Source organism: Oncorhynchus mykiss, chromosome 5 (assembly GCF_057628025.1).
Source record: "Oncorhynchus mykiss isolate SJ-2025 chromosome 5, ASM5762802v1, whole genome shotgun sequence".
Classification (NCBI taxonomy): Eukaryota; Metazoa; Chordata; class Actinopteri; order Salmoniformes; family Salmonidae; genus Oncorhynchus; species Oncorhynchus mykiss.
This window is the reverse complement of record NC_143026.1, coordinates 26675805-26695356: the sequence shown is the minus strand read 5'-3', so window position 1 is coordinate 26695356 and position 19552 is coordinate 26675805. Positions and strand designations below refer to the sequence as shown.

The following is a 19552-nucleotide window of genomic DNA, read 5'->3' as shown; positions in this document are numbered from 1 at the left end:
AATACCTGACTGAATAGTTGAATTCAGACCCACACATAACCAATCAGTATGCATTATTTCATCAATACATAGCTTGCAATAGTACAAAAAGATATTAGTCTCACTAGCTAGGTTTCCATCCAATTGGAGACAGATTTTCATGCAAATATTTTAGGGTCGGTATTAAAAAAAAAAGAGCAATATTTTACCATTAAATGTCAAATGTGCCTACTCTGGTCCTGGCACCTGCGCTCTAGCCAACAGCTCACAGATACAGTGTGGGTAGGCTGTGCTAGTCTACACAATGAGATTATTATGGATAAGAGCAAGAAATTTTTTTTGTTGTCAAATGGCAGTCAAGCATCGATCACCATGTCAGCGGAATAAGACCCTCGAGATTTATTGGAAAGCAGCATCAAGCGAATCATAGTGCTCTTTCACCACGCTGTGAAGTGCATCATAATTTATTTCATTTGTAGCCTAATAAACTGCATGGATTCCCGAGTCGTAGTGGTAGGATCACACCCCATATCATCGCGTGACTCCAAATTTACTTCGATATGATGGTTATTATATCAGTATTTGAGCATAAAGGCATTTCCACCGCCATTTCCTGCATAATTAATTTTACAGAAACAAAAAGATCCAATTTCGAACTAACAAATTCTGTCTAAACTTATAAAATGACACCGAAACTGCCTGTTTCCGTCACAGCTGTCATTACTTTTTTTTTTATATACGATATGACTTCTCACATAAAAACTGGACGGAAATGTGGTTTCCTGACTAATATTTCTCAGGGGGTGGGGAATTTCTCAGGGGTTCATTCTTAGGGTCTACTGCTGCCCTCTTGTGGCTATGAGAACAATGTGCCGGTGAGTATTTTCAATTGGACCTCTTCCATATTTATTTTTAAGGCAAGTCAGTTAAGAACAAATTCTTATTTACAATGACGACCTAGGAACAGTGGGTTAACTCCCTTGTTCAGGGGCAGAATGACAGATTTCTACCTTGTCAGCTGGGGATTCAATCTAGCAACCTTTCTTTCTAGCAACCAACTGGCTCAATGCTCTAACCACTAGGCTACCTCCATACAGTGCACTAGGTTAGATGGGCAATCATTTTCACCGGAATGTTAGCAGCTATAGCTTCTTCTTGACCACACATGGTAAAGCTTGTTGACCCAAGCCTATATTTGGGTCAGAGGTACTTGGTCAACATCCATAACATGTCTTGGTTAACTATTCCATCCTCAACATTGCAACAACCCATTTTTCTCTCCATGGTGACACTCATCGTAGCTACATAAAACACATTTTCAAGTGAATAATTCCTGAACACCAAACTCCCAAGAGTATTGTCCCTTGTACAGGTGTCTATCAAATTCCATCAACCCTAGTAGTCACCATGTTAAACAGAATATTGAAATAAAGGACTGCACTATTTTTAAATGAACATCACTACCCCTCAACGACACCTCAACCCATTTCCCATCAGGACTAACATAGTCAGAGCTCCACACTGAATCAACCAATAGCATGGCATTGAATGACATCCCTGATTCCTAATGGATTGTCAACAGCTGTCATTAGGCTCCATTAGAGAGCTTCATTAGCTTTGCTTAGCCCCTTATGCATCATCCCTCCCCGCACCCCATCTCTAGAGGGTCTCCCTGTTCCCCATGTCCAGCTCCTGATCTATTATTAGCCTCTATGTCTGACTATGGAGGGGTCAGTTTGACCACAGCTTTACCTGCTGTTGATGACCACACGTCCCTGTTTCTGAGTAGAGCTCTGCCCTCAGTACATACGGTGTGTATACATATCCACTTCTCCTGACTGGTTGCCAGCCTTATTACCAGACAGGGCCCATAGCTCCAGTGTTTACCTATGGAAGTGTATGCCTTGATGTCAAACACAGGCTTGTCTTACACACACAAAGAGTACTGTTCACTAACTGTACTGACTTAGCTATTGTAATTGACCTACCCTCTCGCCTCTGCTCCTCATGGCGGCCACTGTAAAACCAGTGAATAACAGTACTACTCTTCCCATTCTGAGAAGATACATATTGTACCTACCACCGGTGGCTGGTGGCACCTTAATTGGGGAGGGTGGCTTATAGTAATGGCCGGAACAGAGTTAATTGAATGGTATCAAACACAGTTTCAAGTGCTTAATACCATTCCATTCACTCCATTCCAGCCATTATTATAAGCCGTCCTCCCCTCACCAGACTCCTGTGGAACCTACCCATGACAACTTTACCTACAAAGCATGGCACCTACACTCAAATATCTGTGTATTAGTGTGTGTGTGTGTGCGTGCACGTGTGAAAGAGAAAACAAGAGAGTGTATGCTCATGTATGCGAGTGTGTTTGCGTTTGTGTCAATTTGTAAATGTGTGTATTACATGTTGCTGTGGAGAGTGTATTTGCTTATTTTGTGTATACCAGTGGAGGCTTCTGAGGGGAGAACGGCTCTTAATGACTGGAACGGAGCCAATGGAATGGCATCAAACCATGTGATTGATGTATTTGATACCATTCCACCTATTCCCCTCCAGACATTATCACAAGCCCGTCCTTCCCAATTAAGGTGCCACCAACCTCCTGTGGTGTATACTGATGTGCATCCTGTTGCTCTCTCATACATAATCTATAACATCCGAGTTGCTAGATTTAATAATGTATCCGTTTCGGCTCCACTGGGTCACATAAGCCTCTCCCTGGTCCTGCTGTGTCTGGATGGGTTCATCTCTCCATGGACAACAGCCTCTGTCTACATGTGTACTGGAAAAAACATCCATAATCTTCCTCAATAGACACAGCCTATGGAGATAAGATCATGCAAAAAAATAAGCACAAATATGTTTAGCACATAAAAGGAACATAAAAGGTAAGGCTTTGGATGGTGACGTGTCCAGGTTGCTCTGATTAGGAGCACATCTCCATTGATGTACACCTCATCCTGTACATAGGGGCTGCATCCCAAATGGCACCATATGGGCCCTGGTCAAAAACAGTGTGCTATATACAGGTTATCCTGGATGCAGAACTGAGCGATTTCCCGTTAGATAGGCCAGTCAAAAAAAAAAAGTCCAAATTGGCTATATTTTAAAGATTCATGAAAAAGTGGTCTTAATTTAAGGTTAGGGTTAGGCATTAGGCTTACCAGTGTGGTTAAGTTTAGGGTTCAGGTGAGGGTAAGGTAAAAAAATTCTGAATGTATAATTTTGTGGTTGTGCCAGCTAGTGACCACTCTGCAGAGCTGCTTCCAGAACAAGATTCATGACAAAAAACACTAACCTGTGCACGATATAGGAAATAGGGTAGTATTTCAGACATAGCCAGCAGTCTCTGACCACAAGGTAGGCTCCCCACAGGGTCAGTTTGTTCTAGCCAGCCCTCACAGGTTTATGTAACCTAGCCCAGTGGTCTGTAGCACTCATACCACACCACCACAACGACCTAGCCTTCACAGTACACACTTCACACACATCGCTTCTGCTTTGTGTCAGAAGTTCTGCGAATTAGATGCTCCTAGGTTGATAAACTCCCTCCACAAAGTTCTCGCTCTCCTTTTCATCTGCTCTTATTTTTCTTTCTCTCATATCTCTCTGTGTGATGCCGTGACCCCTAATCTAATGTCCTCATATCTCTCTGTGTGATGCCGTGACCCCTAATCGAATGTCCTCATATCTCTCTGTGTGATGCCGTGACCCCTAATCTAATGTCCTCATATCTCTCTGTGTGATGCCGTGACCCCTAATCTAATGTCCTCATATCTCTCTGTGTGATGCCGTGACCCCTAATCTAATGTCCTCATATCTCTCTGTGTGATGCCGTGACCCCTAATCTAATGTCCTCTGCTGCAGACCCAACTAAATTATTAATCCTGGAGAGAAACACACACAGAGAGAGAAACACACACACACACACAGAGACAAGGTAGAGGTGGCAGGGTAAGAGATAATATCTCCCTCTTCCTCTCTATTTCTCCTCTCCCTCAATATCTTTCACAAACCATGGCATGCCTTGTAAAATCACTGGGCAATAAAAAAATGTTATTTATTTCCACGGAGCAACGCTTTTACAGAATGAAATTAGATTGTATGAAGGAGCCAGAGAGAGTGAAAGAGGGAGAGATGGAAGGGGAGAGTAACAGAGAGAAAGGGAGAGGGAGAGAGATATGCAGGAGAGAGAGATGCATGCAGTAATCTGGGTGATTAAATGCGGTGGTCATCTGTCTGTGGGCAGCAGGAGCAGGGATTAGAGAAACACAGGATCAAACTACAGCGCACAGAGAGAGGGAGAAATAAGGACAGATTGATGCAGAGAGCTGAAGAGATCGAGGGAGAGAGAAGAATGGAGAGATCAATAGGGAGAAGGAGGGAGAGGAATTGATAAGGAAGGCGATAGAGTAAAAAAAAAAGGGGTATCAAATAAATATAGAAGAGGGAGATTGAGAGTGAATGCTGCAAGCAAGGAGGGGGACTGGGAGAGTGAGGGAGGAGGAGAAAGAGGAGCAGTGAGGGTTTCCTGTCTGTGTCACTGTGGCTCACTATGCTCACTCTTAAAGCACAGAGTTAGTTACTCATGGCTACGCCACGAACAAAGGCACACGTACACACACGCATCCAATTAAACGGCAGCCTCTCTGCATCAGCTCATGAACCACTGCGTTTGACCTAACCCCATAACCCATGTCTGGATGCTCAGAGATCTGTAGCTTAACACAGGTTGTGTCCCAAACAGCACTCTATTCCCTACATAGTAAACTACAAAGGGGTCAACGTAGTGCATTATGTAGGGAATAGTGTGCCATTTGGGATGCAGTCACAACCAGGGAAAGGATGATGATGGATGTTCATTGAACATACGTAGAAAATGACCCTGTGCTGTTGAAGCAGCTTCATCAAATAAATTTAATAACATATTTCGTAAATTACCCAAATCCCCTTGCTTTCCTACATTATAATGGAGATTGTGGTTTTTTTTGAGTGTGCATAATGTGTGTGTAATATCTAGACCAACATACCATGGTGATGGCGCCTCTTCCTTGCTACACACTGTCCTTCCTCGTTCTCTTCCAATGGGGTGAGGCAGGGGCCGCAGTAGGAGGTGCCAGGTTTGCAGAAGTGCCGCCCCTCACGGGCACAGTCTATGTGGTACGGGCACTTACCCCCAGCTAAATAGAAAAAGAGAGCCAGGCGTTAGATAACACTTTTGCTCACCTCCTCTAACAGGACATACTGAATTATGGTCATCATGATTCTTATGAAGTGTGTGTGAGAGGACAGGAACATGAGTGTGTCACATCATCCCCCAGGTGTCATGACAAAAGAGGCTGCTTGGAGATGACAAGATGCCATGTAGTCATGACAACTGATTGAATTAAAGATGAATTGACGCACCAGTGGCAAACAACATTTTATTATGTACAATGTAGAGGGATTTCGAATAGCAAAACCTTCTGACTGTGCTATTGTCTTCATTGCATGAACATAATGTATTGGTTAGAACTCTGTTTTCAGACACAGACCCAAGCTATTGTATTCACATTGTGCTGAATTTAAAAACAGTTACCAGGGAACTGAGGAGACCTGCTGAGGGGAGGACGGCTCATAATAATGGCTGGAACGGAGCGAATGGTATTTCATACCATTCCACTTATTGCAGTCCAGCCATTACCATGAGCCCATCCTCTCCAACTAAGGTGCCACCAACCTCCTGTGACACTCAAACATCTTCACCTGTTCCCTGGCTCAATTGACCTTAGAAAAGGTTGTCCTTCCAACCTGCAGTGTCATCTATCAAAATGATTGAAAGAATATACAATTATACCTTCAAGGCCTAGATCATGATGTTCTGATGATCAGGATTATAAACCAGGTTGACAGCATGAATGCTTGAATAATTCTCCAATCTGTGATTATCAACATCCCTATCTAGCCATACAATAGATATCTAAAGTGTAAGCATTGGCTTACACGCTTACACACACACACACACACACACACACACACACACACACACACACACACACACACACACACACACACACACACACACACACACACACACAGAGAGAGAAAGTGGGTCACAAAGTGCATTTTGTTGTAGAGGGTAGGCAAGGACATAGCAATAGACTTAGCAGCCTATCAGGGCTTAAAGAGGCAGAGATTAACAATAAAAAAAAAAAACTTTATTTAACTAGGCAAGTCAGTTAAGAACAAATTCTTATTTACAATGACGGCCTACCGGGGAAGAGTGGGTTAACTGCCATTCATGGGCAGAATGACAGCTTTTTACCTTGTCAGCTCAGGGATTCGATCCAGAAACCTTTTGGTTACTGCCTCAATGCTCTAACCACTAGGCTCCCTGCCGCCCCAGAGTGGTACAGTAACCATGGGCTTTTACAAGTGCACAGTACAGAAGGAGGGTATTCATAGAAACGCATGCCCCCTAGGCTGCTGCAGAACTACATCTGTTGCCATAATGACCTCCATGGCAACAGGATCTCTGACATCAGGTGTGAGTCACAGTAGTGTTTATGTTAGTGTGTATTGTATGTCAGTGGAGGCTGCTACGGGGAGGACAGCTCATTAGAATGGCTATATAATGAGTTCCACTTATACCGCTCCAGCCATTAACATGAGCCCGTCCTCCCCAATTAAGGTGCCACCAACCTCCTGTGCTGTATGTGGGTATGTCATAGGCTGTGTCCAAAATCTGGATTGCCCACTACTTACTGCATACTGTGTACTAATCTTACAACATATTATTTAGAACATACTGTTTAGTAAAAATGAATGCAGTAAGAAACAAATATCAGCATACTAGGCTCATCCTACTGACAATGTGTCATCTAATCCGCAATCGCCTTGATTCCCGCCATTCGTTCATTTTGGTATAGCGGGTTCCCTCAGCTGATTGTCAGCCGTTGTCTCGAAAGACGATTCTATTCCTTAATAGTGTGTAGCGAATTCTGCTAGAGGTGTACGACATCCTGGCATTTATATCACTTAGATCGCTCATGTTCATGCATAGGCTATTTAGAATGCAAGTACGGGTTTTCGGACACGGCCTGCGTATTACGTGTGTGTATAAAATAATTGGTGTTTTCACTTAAGGAGTGCACCACTAAGCCACCCACCTCCAGCGTGCCTGTCTTCCCTACTCACTGGCCTGTCCTTCTGAAGGTGGCAGTGCTGATGTTACCCAGGCCACACTGGGATCATGCACTGTTGACTGCTCCCACATGTGATGTGGCTTTGGAGGCCACATATCCTGCCCTTTGAAGGATTTTAATCCCAACTTCCCTCCATGTATATATATCTCTGTCTGTCCACTTCTCTCCATCCATGGTTCTTTTCATCAAATTGTGCCAGATCATTTTTTTATTCTTCTCTGACTCTGATTGCTCTTCCTTGATCTGAGGATTTGTTCAGAGTGCCAAGGTCACCTGGATCATTCACACAATGGGACCCAGATCAGGACAAAAAAATGCAGTGCGTCTTCAGACAAGGAACTATTTACTTTATAAAACGACACCCATCTCTCTTTACTGCTCCATATCACATCTTTCTGTCTGGCTTGACTGATGTCATTATGGCAGCATGTAGTGATTCTACTGAGAATAGACTAAGAATACACTGAGTATACAAAACATTAAGAACACCTGCTCCTCCCATGACATAGGCTGATCAAGTGGATCCAGGTGAAAGCTATGAGCACCTAATTGATGTCACCTGTTAAATCCACTTCAGTGAAGATGAAGGGGAGGAGACAGGTTAAAGAAGGATTTTTAAGCCTTGAGACAATTGAGACATGGATTGTGTATGTGTGCCATTCAGAGGGTGAATGGGCGAGACAAAAGGTGTTCCTAATGTTTGGTATACTTAGTGCAGTAAATATATCTGAAAGCATTGTTCAGATCATTATATCTGTGTTGCCTCTGTATGTTCTGTGGTGTAAGTATCATTAGCCTGCAGTTCTGCTGTAGTTTTTTTTTAAGCAGGAAGTTCATGGTTGCACAGAAAATTGCAGCCCTGAATACGGATCTTTAAGCTTTACTAACACACACACACACACACACACACCAAGTGCATCTTTCCCAGCTGAAGCACCACTTCTTCGCTGTGGGTCATAATGGTAGTGAATTAAGAGGTAAGTGCATCATCAGCCCAAGATACCACAGCATGAAGCAATTAAAGGAGAATAGTCTGAGTCACACCTAAGGCACTTCATTAAACCTGCGACTGAGGTGGGTGGAAAGAAAGAATGGTGAGAGAAAGAGAGGAGGGAGAGGCTTAATACAGAAGAGCTCATTGCTAGAGCATCGCTACTGAGGCATGTGTGGAGACACTGAAAGGCTCTAGTCAAAAGAAGTGCACTATGTAAGGGAAAATATGCACTGTCTATAGGGTTTTCATGACACCATCACCATTGTGAGACAGCGTCCTATACACTTTCCCTTTTTGTCCTCATCTTGTCGATCGCCACAAACACAATGTGATTACAGAAGGAGAGAATATCAATAAACCATAGGCCAGGTTGTCACCTCACCATGCCTCCTACACCACTCACTAATTAGGAAACATGAAGATCTCAGAGAGAGAGAGGCAGAGAGAGAGGCAGAGAGGCAGAGGTAGAGAGAGGCAGAGAGAGAGGCAGAGAGAGAGAGAGGCAGAGAGAGAGAGAGGCAGAGAGAGAGAGGCAGAGAGAGAGAGAGAGGCAGAGAGAGACAAACACAGAGAGAGAGAGAGAGAGAGAGGCAGAGAGAGAGAGAGAGAGAGAGAGAGAAGCAGATAGAGACAGAGACACAGAGAGAGAGAGAGAACCATTCGGTCAGGTGGGACCAGAGGTGTAAATACAGTTATGTAACGCCAGAATAAGTCGATATGAGACATGAAAAATGACTATTCTAGCCATCTGCTGCCTGCCAGGCTGTGCAATCATAAACAGTTCCAAGAAGGGCAGACCAGCAAACAGTGCCATGACATGTGTACCACAGATGGTGAAAAACACTGATGTGGCAATGTTGACCGTTTATTGGCTTAAGGTGGTATCATCAGAAGTCACGAGAAACGCTGGCAAATTACACCAATCAATGCATAGGAGGAGTGGAGTGGGCCTCCTATACAATTACATTTTTGTCATTTAGCAGAAGCTCTTATCCAGATGAAGTGAGACATACTGTATCAGTCATAGTAAGTTTTTGGAGGAAAATGTGCTATCTATCGGCAAACTCAGTGCTACTGTAACGGATGTGAAACGGCTAGCTTAGTTAGCAGTGGTGCGCACTAAATAGCGTTTCAATCGGTGACGTTTCAATCGGTGACGTCACTTGACTGAGAACTTGAAGTAGTGGTTCCCCTTGCTCTGCATGGCCCGCGGCTTTTGTGGAGCGATGGGTAACAATGCTTCTTGGGTGACTGTTGTTGATGTGTGCAGAGGGTCCCTGGTTTGAGCCCGGGTATGGGCGAGGGGACGGTCTAAAGTTATACTGTTACATTGCTGCTGGTGACCCGGATCATTGGTTGCTGCGGAAAAGGAGGAGGAGGTCAGACTCCAGTCACCCAAGTCATAGACAGTTGTCTGTGCTACCGCACGGCAAGCGGTACCGGAGCGCAAAGTCTAGAACCAAAAGGCTCCTTAACAGCTTCTACCCCCATGCCATAAGACTGCTGAACGATTAATGGCCACCGGACTATTTACAGTGGCTTGCGAAACTCCCTTGGCATTTTTCCTATTTTGTTGCCTTACAACCTGGAATTAAATCTGAGGTGAAAGATCTACAGCGGTGTTTATCAGTCCATGAGACATCTCAAAAAACAGTCTTCTCACGGTTTGGCCTAGAAAACTGACCTTCTGTGGAAAGACGAGACTCATGAACAAGATGGTGTTCTCCGTTTTGCTCTACGACCCCCACAAGCGTCTTGGACTTGTCTGAAGTCAGAACAGCCGATCTGCCAACTTCTGTCTGTAGCGTACGAACAGTTTGGACTACACACTAATATGACCCCTCTGCGTAAAGGTGAGACTCTCACAAACATGTACATGTCGGTTAGCTTGCACTAGAACGCCCACGCATTTTTTTACGGAAGTATAGTATATATGGAGATGGTTTAGTGACACAAATAAGGTGTTTAATACATGTAAAAAAAATATATTAAAAATCATGATCTTTCTTGTATCTCAGATATAGGACAGACACTTCTGAACATTTGGGGGGACCATCTGTTGTTCCATGTAGTGAATATGTTATTCAATGCATTTGTATGGGCTAATATCTATAAGGCCAAAAATGTTTGATACTTCAAGGGGTTTTACAATTCCAAATCAAATAGTAAAATGATCCTTGGTATGATCTTCTTAAAACAATTACATATAGCTTAGTAGTACACCTCTGACATAGACAGGGCTTAGACTCTTGCATGATCACTACAGAGGTGCACCATGTGCTGGGTACAATAAAAGGACACTAAAATGAGCAGTTTGTCACACAACACAATGCCACAGATGTCTCAACTTTTGTGGGAGTGTGCAATTGGCATGCTGACTGCAGGAATGTCCACCAGAGTTGTTGCCAGATAATTTAATGTTAATTTCTCTACCATAGAGAATTTGGCAGTATGTCCGACCGGCATCACAACTGCAGGCCATGTGTAACAACGCCAGCCAAGGACCTCCACAGCCGGCAACTTCACCTGCTGGATCGTCTGAGACCAGCCACCAACTGTGGGTTTGCACAACTGAAGAATTTCTGTACAAACTGTCAGAAACTGTCTCAGGGAAGCTCATCTACGTGCTCGTCATCCTCACCAGGGTTTTGACCTGACTGCAGTTCGACGTCATAACCAACTTCGGTGGGCAAATGCTCACATTCGATGGCTAATGGCATGCTAGAGAAGTGTGCTCTTCAGGGATGAATCCCTGTTTCAACTGTACCGGGCAAATGGCAGACAGCGCGTTTGGATGTTTTCTGACGTCAACGTTGTGAACAGAGTGCCCCCATGGTGGGGTTATGGTATGGGCAGGTATGAGCTACGGACATTGTTGTGCCATTCATCCACCGCATAACCTCATGTTTCAGCATGATAATTCACGACACCATGTCACATGGATTTGTACACAATTCATGGAAGCTGAAAATTGTACAGTTCTTCCATGGCCTGCATACTCACCAGACATGTCACCCATTGAGCATGTTTGGGATGCTCTAGATCGACTTGTATGACAGCGTGTTCTAGTTCCCGCCAACATCCAGCAACTTCGCACAACCATTGACAAGTAGTGGGACAACATTCCACAGACCACAATCAACAGCCTGATCAACTCTATGCGAAGATGTCGCGCTGCATGAAGCAAATGGTGGTCACACCAGATACTGACTGGTTTTCTGATTCACACCACTACCTTTTTTTTCTTCCAAAGGTACTAGTGACAAATAGATACATATCTGCATTACCAGTCATGTGAAATCCATAGATTAGGGCCAAATACATGTATTTAAAATGGACTGATTTCCTTATATGAACTGTAACTCAAATCTTCGAAATTGTTGCATGTTGTGATTATATTTTTGTTCAGTGTAGTTTTGCTTGTTTCTATAAACGTCAGCTAGAATTGGACTTGTAGGGACTTGGGAGTGTTCAGAATCGTTGTTTTTTTTCAGACTACAAAAGCAATACTTTTGCTTTAACTGTCACCCTGGCCTGATATTATCAACAATATCTAGCTACTTCCCTCTACAGTAAGTTACTGCAGGAGAGCAGTGCCCGGCAAGCGGGACTGATAGGCACATTGTTCCATGTTGTTTTGCTGGCTTGCAGCGCAAACTCTTCCCATTGAGCAGTAGACTGTATCACGGTGACATCCAGGTGGTTACTACCAATATTACAAGTTATTTATTGTGTTATTTCTGTAATCTTACTCGAAATAAAATCAAGTGGGATGGAACAACATTTCCACATTAGCTACCTACAGCGACACAGCTGCCCGGTGAAGCAACTGCTACCGAGTGGAAAGCAGCAGTGAGAAGCACCTCGATACAACACCGTTACACTTGTCATTACATTAGCTAATTGGCATGTAACTACAAGTTATTTCTCCCTTGTCCATTGAAATAAACTACTTTATTTTACCCGTTTTAACTAATGCCATGCTAATGTTGTTGCCAGTTAGCCAGCATAAACTAGCTATGCAGCTGGGAGGGCTCTTCAGGACGACTAACAGAACCGAATCCATTCGTCTCCACTCGACTCTCAGTTGCGCGACATACGTCATCAATTTGGGCACCGGGGGTGACCGTATAGCCCTTCCCAGTAAGGAATGTCCAGAACTCTATGTGCCCTGGTCAAAAGTATTGCGCTATACAGGGACCCATTTTGGACAGACGCCTACTGTAACTGTACTTTCCCCCCACCTGGTCTCAGAGCACTTCTTATTATGTACTCTACCAGTGTGTGGGGGTTGAGTATAGACTGGTGCAGTGGCGTGAGAGGGGGTGCAGGAAGCTGAAAGGGCAGCAGGGTTATGCTGTCCCATTGTGTGGAATTCCTGTCTCTAGTTAAACAGGAACTGAGCCATGCACGTCAAGTGGCTACAGCCAGCAGCCTCACGACGAACTGAAGATACCTTTGAAATGGATATGATTATCTGTTTCAGACAGTCTCTTGGATACACACTGTATGATTACATCTGTATATGAAGTGTCACTTTTATATTTTACACAGCAAGGACGATCAAGTCGTTGATCGCAGCCCAATTTAAATTGATTAAGAAAATATAGATAGCCCATGTAACAAACAGCCAGTACTCAGAGTATTATTTATTTATTTAAATTCTATAACAATGGTCATGTCAGACATGTTTCAACCAGAAAGACAAAAAAATGCTATGAAATAGAACATAAGAACTACCCACATAAAAATACTAGTTTACTATAGTACTTATACATTTGCATAAACATTGCCCATTCCCCTTCCCATATTACAATTTGTGTCACCTATGAGTGAGAAACCTACATGCCAAGCATATACCAAATACTGTGTTCCCTAACTTTTGACTTCTATGTTAAATATAATAAAACAAAAACACTATAGTAAACACTACAGTAATGTCAGCGAAAAAAACACTACAGTAAATACTACCATATATTACCGAAAAGTCAGCAAAAACACTACAATGAATACTGTAGTATATAAATATAGTAATACTACAGTATTTATATCCTTGCATATTATAGTATTTTTTCATGAAGGTAGGCCTAACTGTATTTGTTAAAGCTGACCGTCATTACGCATTATAGTCCTAGAAGGCCGGACAATTTCGCTTGGTTTACTGGGGGGTTTCAAAACTCAGTGCAAAAAAGTCCCTATCAGACCAAGCTGTTCCTATTTTCATGATTTAGGTTCAGTCTGGTGATTCAACCATGACCCTGAAAAGGCCTGACAAGAGTCTGTAGCAATGGCACTTTCTTGTTAAGTCCTTCAAATGTGTCAAAGAAGCAAAGATAGCCCTTGAGGCTCACACAGCACCTGTTTAAATACATTTACAGTGCAAGCACATACTCACGGTCACACATAATCTTACAACATGACTAAAAACGACAAGAAAGTGAAAGAATTTGTTCCTGAATAGTGGCCTTTTCACAATTTTATTCCAACCCCATAATGTGGAAATAAACAGTACCAGTCAGAAGGTTGGACACACCTACTCATTCAATTGTTATTTTTTTTATTTTTTATTTTTTACAATTTTCTACATTGTAGAATAACAGTGAAGACATCAGAACTAAAACTCAGCAAAAAAAAGAAGCCACCCTTTTTCCGGACCCTGTCTTTCAGAGATAATTAATAAAAATCGAAATAACTTCACAGATCTTTATTGTAAAAGGTTTAAACACTGTTTTCCATGCTTGTCCAACGACCCATAAACTATCAATGAACATGCACCTGTGGAACGGTCGTTAAGACACTACCAGCTTACAGACGGTAGGCAATTAAGGTCACAGTTATGAAAACTTAGGACACTAAAGAGGCCTTTCTACTGACTCTGAAAAACACCAAAAGAAAGATGCCCAGGGTCCCTCCTCATCTGTGTGAACGTGCCTTTGGCATGCTGCTAGGAGGAATGAGGATTGCAGATGTGGCCAGGGCAATAAATTGCAATGTCCGTACTGTGAGATGCCTAAGACAGCGCTACAGGGAGACAGGATGGACAGCTGATTGTCCTTGCAGTGGCAGACCACGTGTAACAAGACCTGCACAGGATCGGTACATCCGAACATCACACCTGCAGGACAGGTACAGGATGGCAACAACAACTGCCCAAGTTACACCAGGAACGCACAATCCCTCCATCTGTTACGGTGAGTGAATGAGGACCCAAAAGCGAACTAACTTAAACAGAGCTTCTTTAATAACCAAACATAGGTAGGCTCAGATAGACCGGCAGATTCCGACAGGACAGGACAAGGTTACAGCAAACATGACGATAGTCTGGCTCAGGCATGAAACACAACAAACAAGAATCCGACAAGGACAGGAGCAGAAACAGAGAGAGATATAGGGACCTAATCAGAGGGAAAAAGGGAACAGGTGGGAAAAAGGGGTGACGAGGTGGTTAGGAGGAGACAAGGCACAGCTGGGGGAAAAGAGGGGGAGAAAAGGTAACCTAACAACGACCAGCAGAGGGAGACAGGGTGAAGGGAAAGGACAGAGACAAGACAACATGACAGTACATGACAGTACCCCCCCACTCACCGAGCGCCTCCTGGCGCACTCGAGGAGGAAACCTGGCGGCAACGGAGGAAATCCTCGATCAGCGCACGGTCCAGCACGTCCCGAGAGGGAACCCAACTCCTCTCCTCAGGACCGTACCCCTCCCAATCAACGAGGTACTGGTGACCACGGCCCCGAGGACGCATGTCCAAAATCCTGCGGACCCTGTAGATGGGTGCGCCCTCGACAAGGATGGGGGGGGGGGGGGGAAGACGAGCGGGGGCGCGAAGAACGGGCTTAATACAGGAGACATGGAAGACAGGGTGGACGCGACGAAGGTATCGCGGAAGAAGAAGTCGAACTGCGACAGGATTAATGACCCGAGAAATACGGAACGGACCAATGAACCGCGGGGTCAACTTGCAAGAAGCCGTCTTAAGGGGAAGGTTCTGAGTGGAGAGCCAAACTCTCTGACCGCGACAATATCTAGGACTCTTAGTTCTACGCTTATTAGCAGCCCTCACAGTCTGCGTCCTATAACGGCAAAGTGCAGACCTGACCCTCTTCCAGGTGCGCTCGCAACGTTGGACAAAAGCCTGAGCGGAGGGGACGCTGGACTCGGCGAACTGAGATGAGAACAGCGGAGGCTGGTACCCGAGGCTACTCTGAAAAGGAGATAGCCCGGTTGCAGACGAAGGAAGCGAGTTGTGGGCGTATTCTGCCCAGGGGAGCTGTTCTGACCAAGACGCAGGGTTGCGAAAAGAAAGACTGCGTAAGATGCGACCAATAGTCTGATTGGCCCGTTCTGCTTGACCGTTAGACTGGGGGTGAAAGCCGGAAGAGAGACTGACGGAAGCCCCAATCAAACGGCAAAACTCCCTCCAAAATTGAGACGTGAATTGCGGACCTCTGTCCGAAACGACGTCTGACGGAAGGCCATGAATTCTGAAAACATTCTCGATGATGATTTGTGCCGTCTCTTTAGCAGAAGGAAGCTTAGCAAGGGGAATGAAATGAGCCGCCTTAGAGAACCTATCGACAACCGTAAGAATAACAGTCTTCCCCGCTGACGAAGGCAGTCCGGTGACAAAATCTAAGGCGATGTGAGACCACGGTCGAGAGGGAATAGGAAGCGGCCTGAGACGGCCGGCAGGAGGAGAGTTACCGGACTTAGTCTGCGCGCAGACCGAACAAGCAGCCACGAAACGACGCGTGTCATGCTCCCGGGTGGGCCACCAAAAACGCTGGCGAATGGAAGCAAGCGTACCCCGAACGCCAGGGTGGCCGGCTAACTTGGCAGAGTGAGCCCACTGAAGAACGGCCAGACGAGTAGGAACGGGAACGAAAAGAAGGTTCCTAGGACAAGCGCGCGGCGACGGAGTGTGAGTGAGCGCTTGTTTTACCTGCCTCTCAATTCCCCAGACAGTCAACCCGACAACACGCCCCTCAGGGAGAATCCCCTCGGGGTCAGTGGAGGCTACTGAAGAACTGAAGAGACGAGACAAAGCATCAGGCTTGGTGTTCTTAGAGCCCGGACGATAAGAAATCACGAACTCGAAACGAGCGAAAAACAGCGCCCAACGCGCCTGACGCGCATTAAGTCGTTTGGCAGAACGGATGTACTCAAGGTTCCTATGGTCAGTCCAAACGACAAAAGGAACGGTCGCCCCCTCCAACCACTGTCGCCATTCGCCTAGGGCTAACCGGATGGCGAGCAGTTCGCGGTTACCCACATCATAGTTACGTTCCGACGGCGACAGGCGATGAGAAAAATACGCGCATGGGTGGACCTTGTCGTCAGAGAGGGAGCGCTGAGAAAGGATGGCTCCCACGCCCACCTCTGACGCGTCAACCTCGACAACGAACTGTCTAGAGACGTCAGGTGTAACAAGGATAGGAGCGGATGTAAAACGATTCTTGAGGAGATCAAAAGCTCCCTGGGCAGAAACGGACCACTTAAAGCACGTCTTGACAGAAGTAAGGGCTGTGAGAGGAGCTGCCACCTGACCGAAATTACGGATGAAACGACGATAGAAGTTCGCGAAGCCGAGAAAGCGCTGCAGCTCGACGCGTGACTTAGGGACGGGCCAATCAATGACAGCTTGGACCTTAGCGGGATCCATCTTAATGCCTTCAGCGGAAATAACAGAACCGAGAAATGTGACGGAGGAGGCATGAAAAGTGCACTTCTCAGCCTTCACAAAAAGACAATTCTCTAAAAGGCGCTGGAGGACACGTCGAACGTGCTGAACATGAATCTGGAGTGACGGTGAAAAAATCAGGATATCGTCAAGGTAAACGAAAACAAAGATGTTCAGCATGTCTCTCAGGACATCATTGACTAATGCCTGAAAGACAGCTGGAGCGTTAGCGAGGCCGAAAGGAAGAACCCGGTATTCAAAGTGCCCTAACGGAGTGTTAAACGCCGTCTTCCACTCGTCCCCCTCCCTGATGCGCACGAGATGGTAAGCGTTACGAAGGTCCAACTTAGTGAAAAACCTGGCTCCCTGCAGGATCTCGAAGGCTGAAGACATAAGAGGAAGCGGATAACGATTCTTCACTGTTATGTCATTCAGCCCTCGATAATCTATGCAGGGGCGCAGAGACCCGTCCTTCTTCTTGACAAAAAAAAACCCCGCTCCGGCGGGAGAGGAGGAGGGGACTATGGTACCGGCGTCAAGAGCTACAGACAAATAATCTTCGAGAGCCTTACGTTCGGGAGCCGACAGAGAGTATAGTCTACCCCGGGGGGGGGTGGTTCCCGGAAGGAGATCAATACTACAATCATACGACCGGTGTGGAGGAAGAGAGGTGGCCCTGGACCGACTGAACACCGTGCGCAGATCGTGATATTCCTCCGGCACCCCTGTCAAATCACCAGGCTCCTCCTGTGAAGAAGAGACAGAGGAAACAGGAGGGATAGCAGACATTAAACATTTCACATGACAAGAGACGTTCCAGGAGAGGATAGAATTACTAGACCAATTAATGGAAGGATTATGACAAACTAGCCAGGGATGGCCCAAAACAACAGGTGTAAAAGGTGAACGAAAAATTAAAAAAGAAATGGTTTCACTATGATTACCAGAAACAGTGAGGGTTAAAGGTAGCGTCTCACGCTGAATCCTGGGGAGAGGACTACCATCCAGGGCGAACAAGGCCGTGGGCTCCTTTAACTGTCTGAGAGGAATGTCATGTTCCCGAGCCCAGGTCTCGTCCATAAAACAGCCCTCCGCCCCAGAGTCTATTAAGGCACTGCAGGAAGCTGACGAACCGGTCCAGCGTAGATGGACCGACAAGGTAGTGCAGGATCTTGAAGGAGAGACAGGAGTAGTAGCGCTCACCAGTAGCCCTCCGCTTACTGATGAGCTCTGGCCTTTTACTGGACATGAAGTGACAAAATGACCAGCGGAACCGCAATAGAGACAGAGGCGGTTGGTGATTCTCCGTTCCCTCTCCTTAGTCGAGATGCGGATACCTCCCAGCTGCATGGGCTCAGCACCCGAGCCGGCAGAGGAAGATGGTAGTGATGCGGAGAGGGGGGCAACGGAGAACGCGAGCTCCTTTCCACGAGCTCGGTGACGAAGATCAACCCGTCGCTCAATGCGAATAGCGAGTTCAATCAAGGAATCCACGCTGGAAGGAACCTCCCGGGAGAGAATCTCATCCTTTACCTCTGCGCGGAAACCCTCCAGAAGACGAGCGAGCAAAGCCGGCTCGTTCCAGCCACTGGAGGCAGCAAGAGTGCGAAACTCAATAGAGTAGTCTGTTATGGATCGATTGCCTTGACATAGGGAAGACAGGGCCCTGGAAGCCTCCTCCCCAAAAACAGATCGATCAAAAACCCGTATCATCTCCTCCTTAAAGTCCTGATACTGGTTAGTACACTCAGCCCTTGCCTCCCAGATTGCCGTGCCCCACTCACGAGCCCGTCCAGTAAGGAGAGATATGACGTAGGCGACACGAGCAGTGCTCCTGGCGTAAGTGTTGGGCTGGAGAGAAAACACAATATCACACTGGGTGAGGAACGAGCGGCATTCAGTGGGCTCCCCAGAGTAACACGGCGGGTTATTGATTCTGGGCTCCGGAGATTCGAAAGCCCTGGAAGTGGCCGGTGGATCGAGGCGGAGATGGTGAACCTGTTCTGTGAGGTTGGAGACTTGGGTGGCCAGGGTCTCAACGGCATGTCGAGCAGCAGACAATTCCTGCTCGTGTCTGCCTAGCATCGCTCCCTGGATCTCGACGGCTGAGTGGAGAGGATCCGAAGTCGCTGGGTCCATTCTTGGTCGGATTCTTCTGTTACGGTGAGTGAATGAGGACCCAAAAGCGAACTAACTTAAACAGAGCTTCTTTAATAACCAAACATAGGTAGGCTCAGATAGACCGGCAGATTCCGACAGGACAGGACAAGGTTACAGCAAACATGACGATAGTCTGGCTCAGGCATGAAACACAACAAACAAGAATCCGACAAGGACAGGAGCAGAAACAGAGAGAGATATAGGGACCTAATCAGAGGGAAAAAGGGAACAGGTGGGAAAAAGGGGTGACGAGGTGGTTAGGAGGAGACAAGGCACAGCTGGGGGAAAAGAGGGGGAGAAAAGGTAACCTAACAACGACCAGCAGAGGGAGACAGGGTGAAGGGAAAGGACAGAGACAAGACAACATGACAGTACATGACACCATCAGTGCTCAGACTGTCCGCAATAGGCTGAGAGAGGCTGGACTGAGGGCTTGTAGGCCTGTTGTAAGGCAGGTCCTCACCAGATATCACCGGCAACAATGGCGCCTATGGGCACAAACTCACCATTGCTGGACCAGACAGGACTGGCAAAATGTGGAC

General features: G+C 45.9%; 1 protein-coding gene across 1 annotated transcript in view; it reads right to left on the bottom strand.

Moving 5' to 3' along the window:
• LOC110523508 (neural proliferation differentiation and control protein 1) overlaps positions 1–19552 on the bottom strand; it is a 40183-nt gene that overhangs the window by 7591 nt on the left and 13040 nt on the right. The window contains exon 2 of the mRNA XM_021602260.3: positions 5019–5168. Within this exon, the coding sequence (XP_021457935.1) occupies positions 5019–5168 (150 nt within the window). The remainder of the gene's footprint in view (positions 1–5018; positions 5169–19552) is intronic.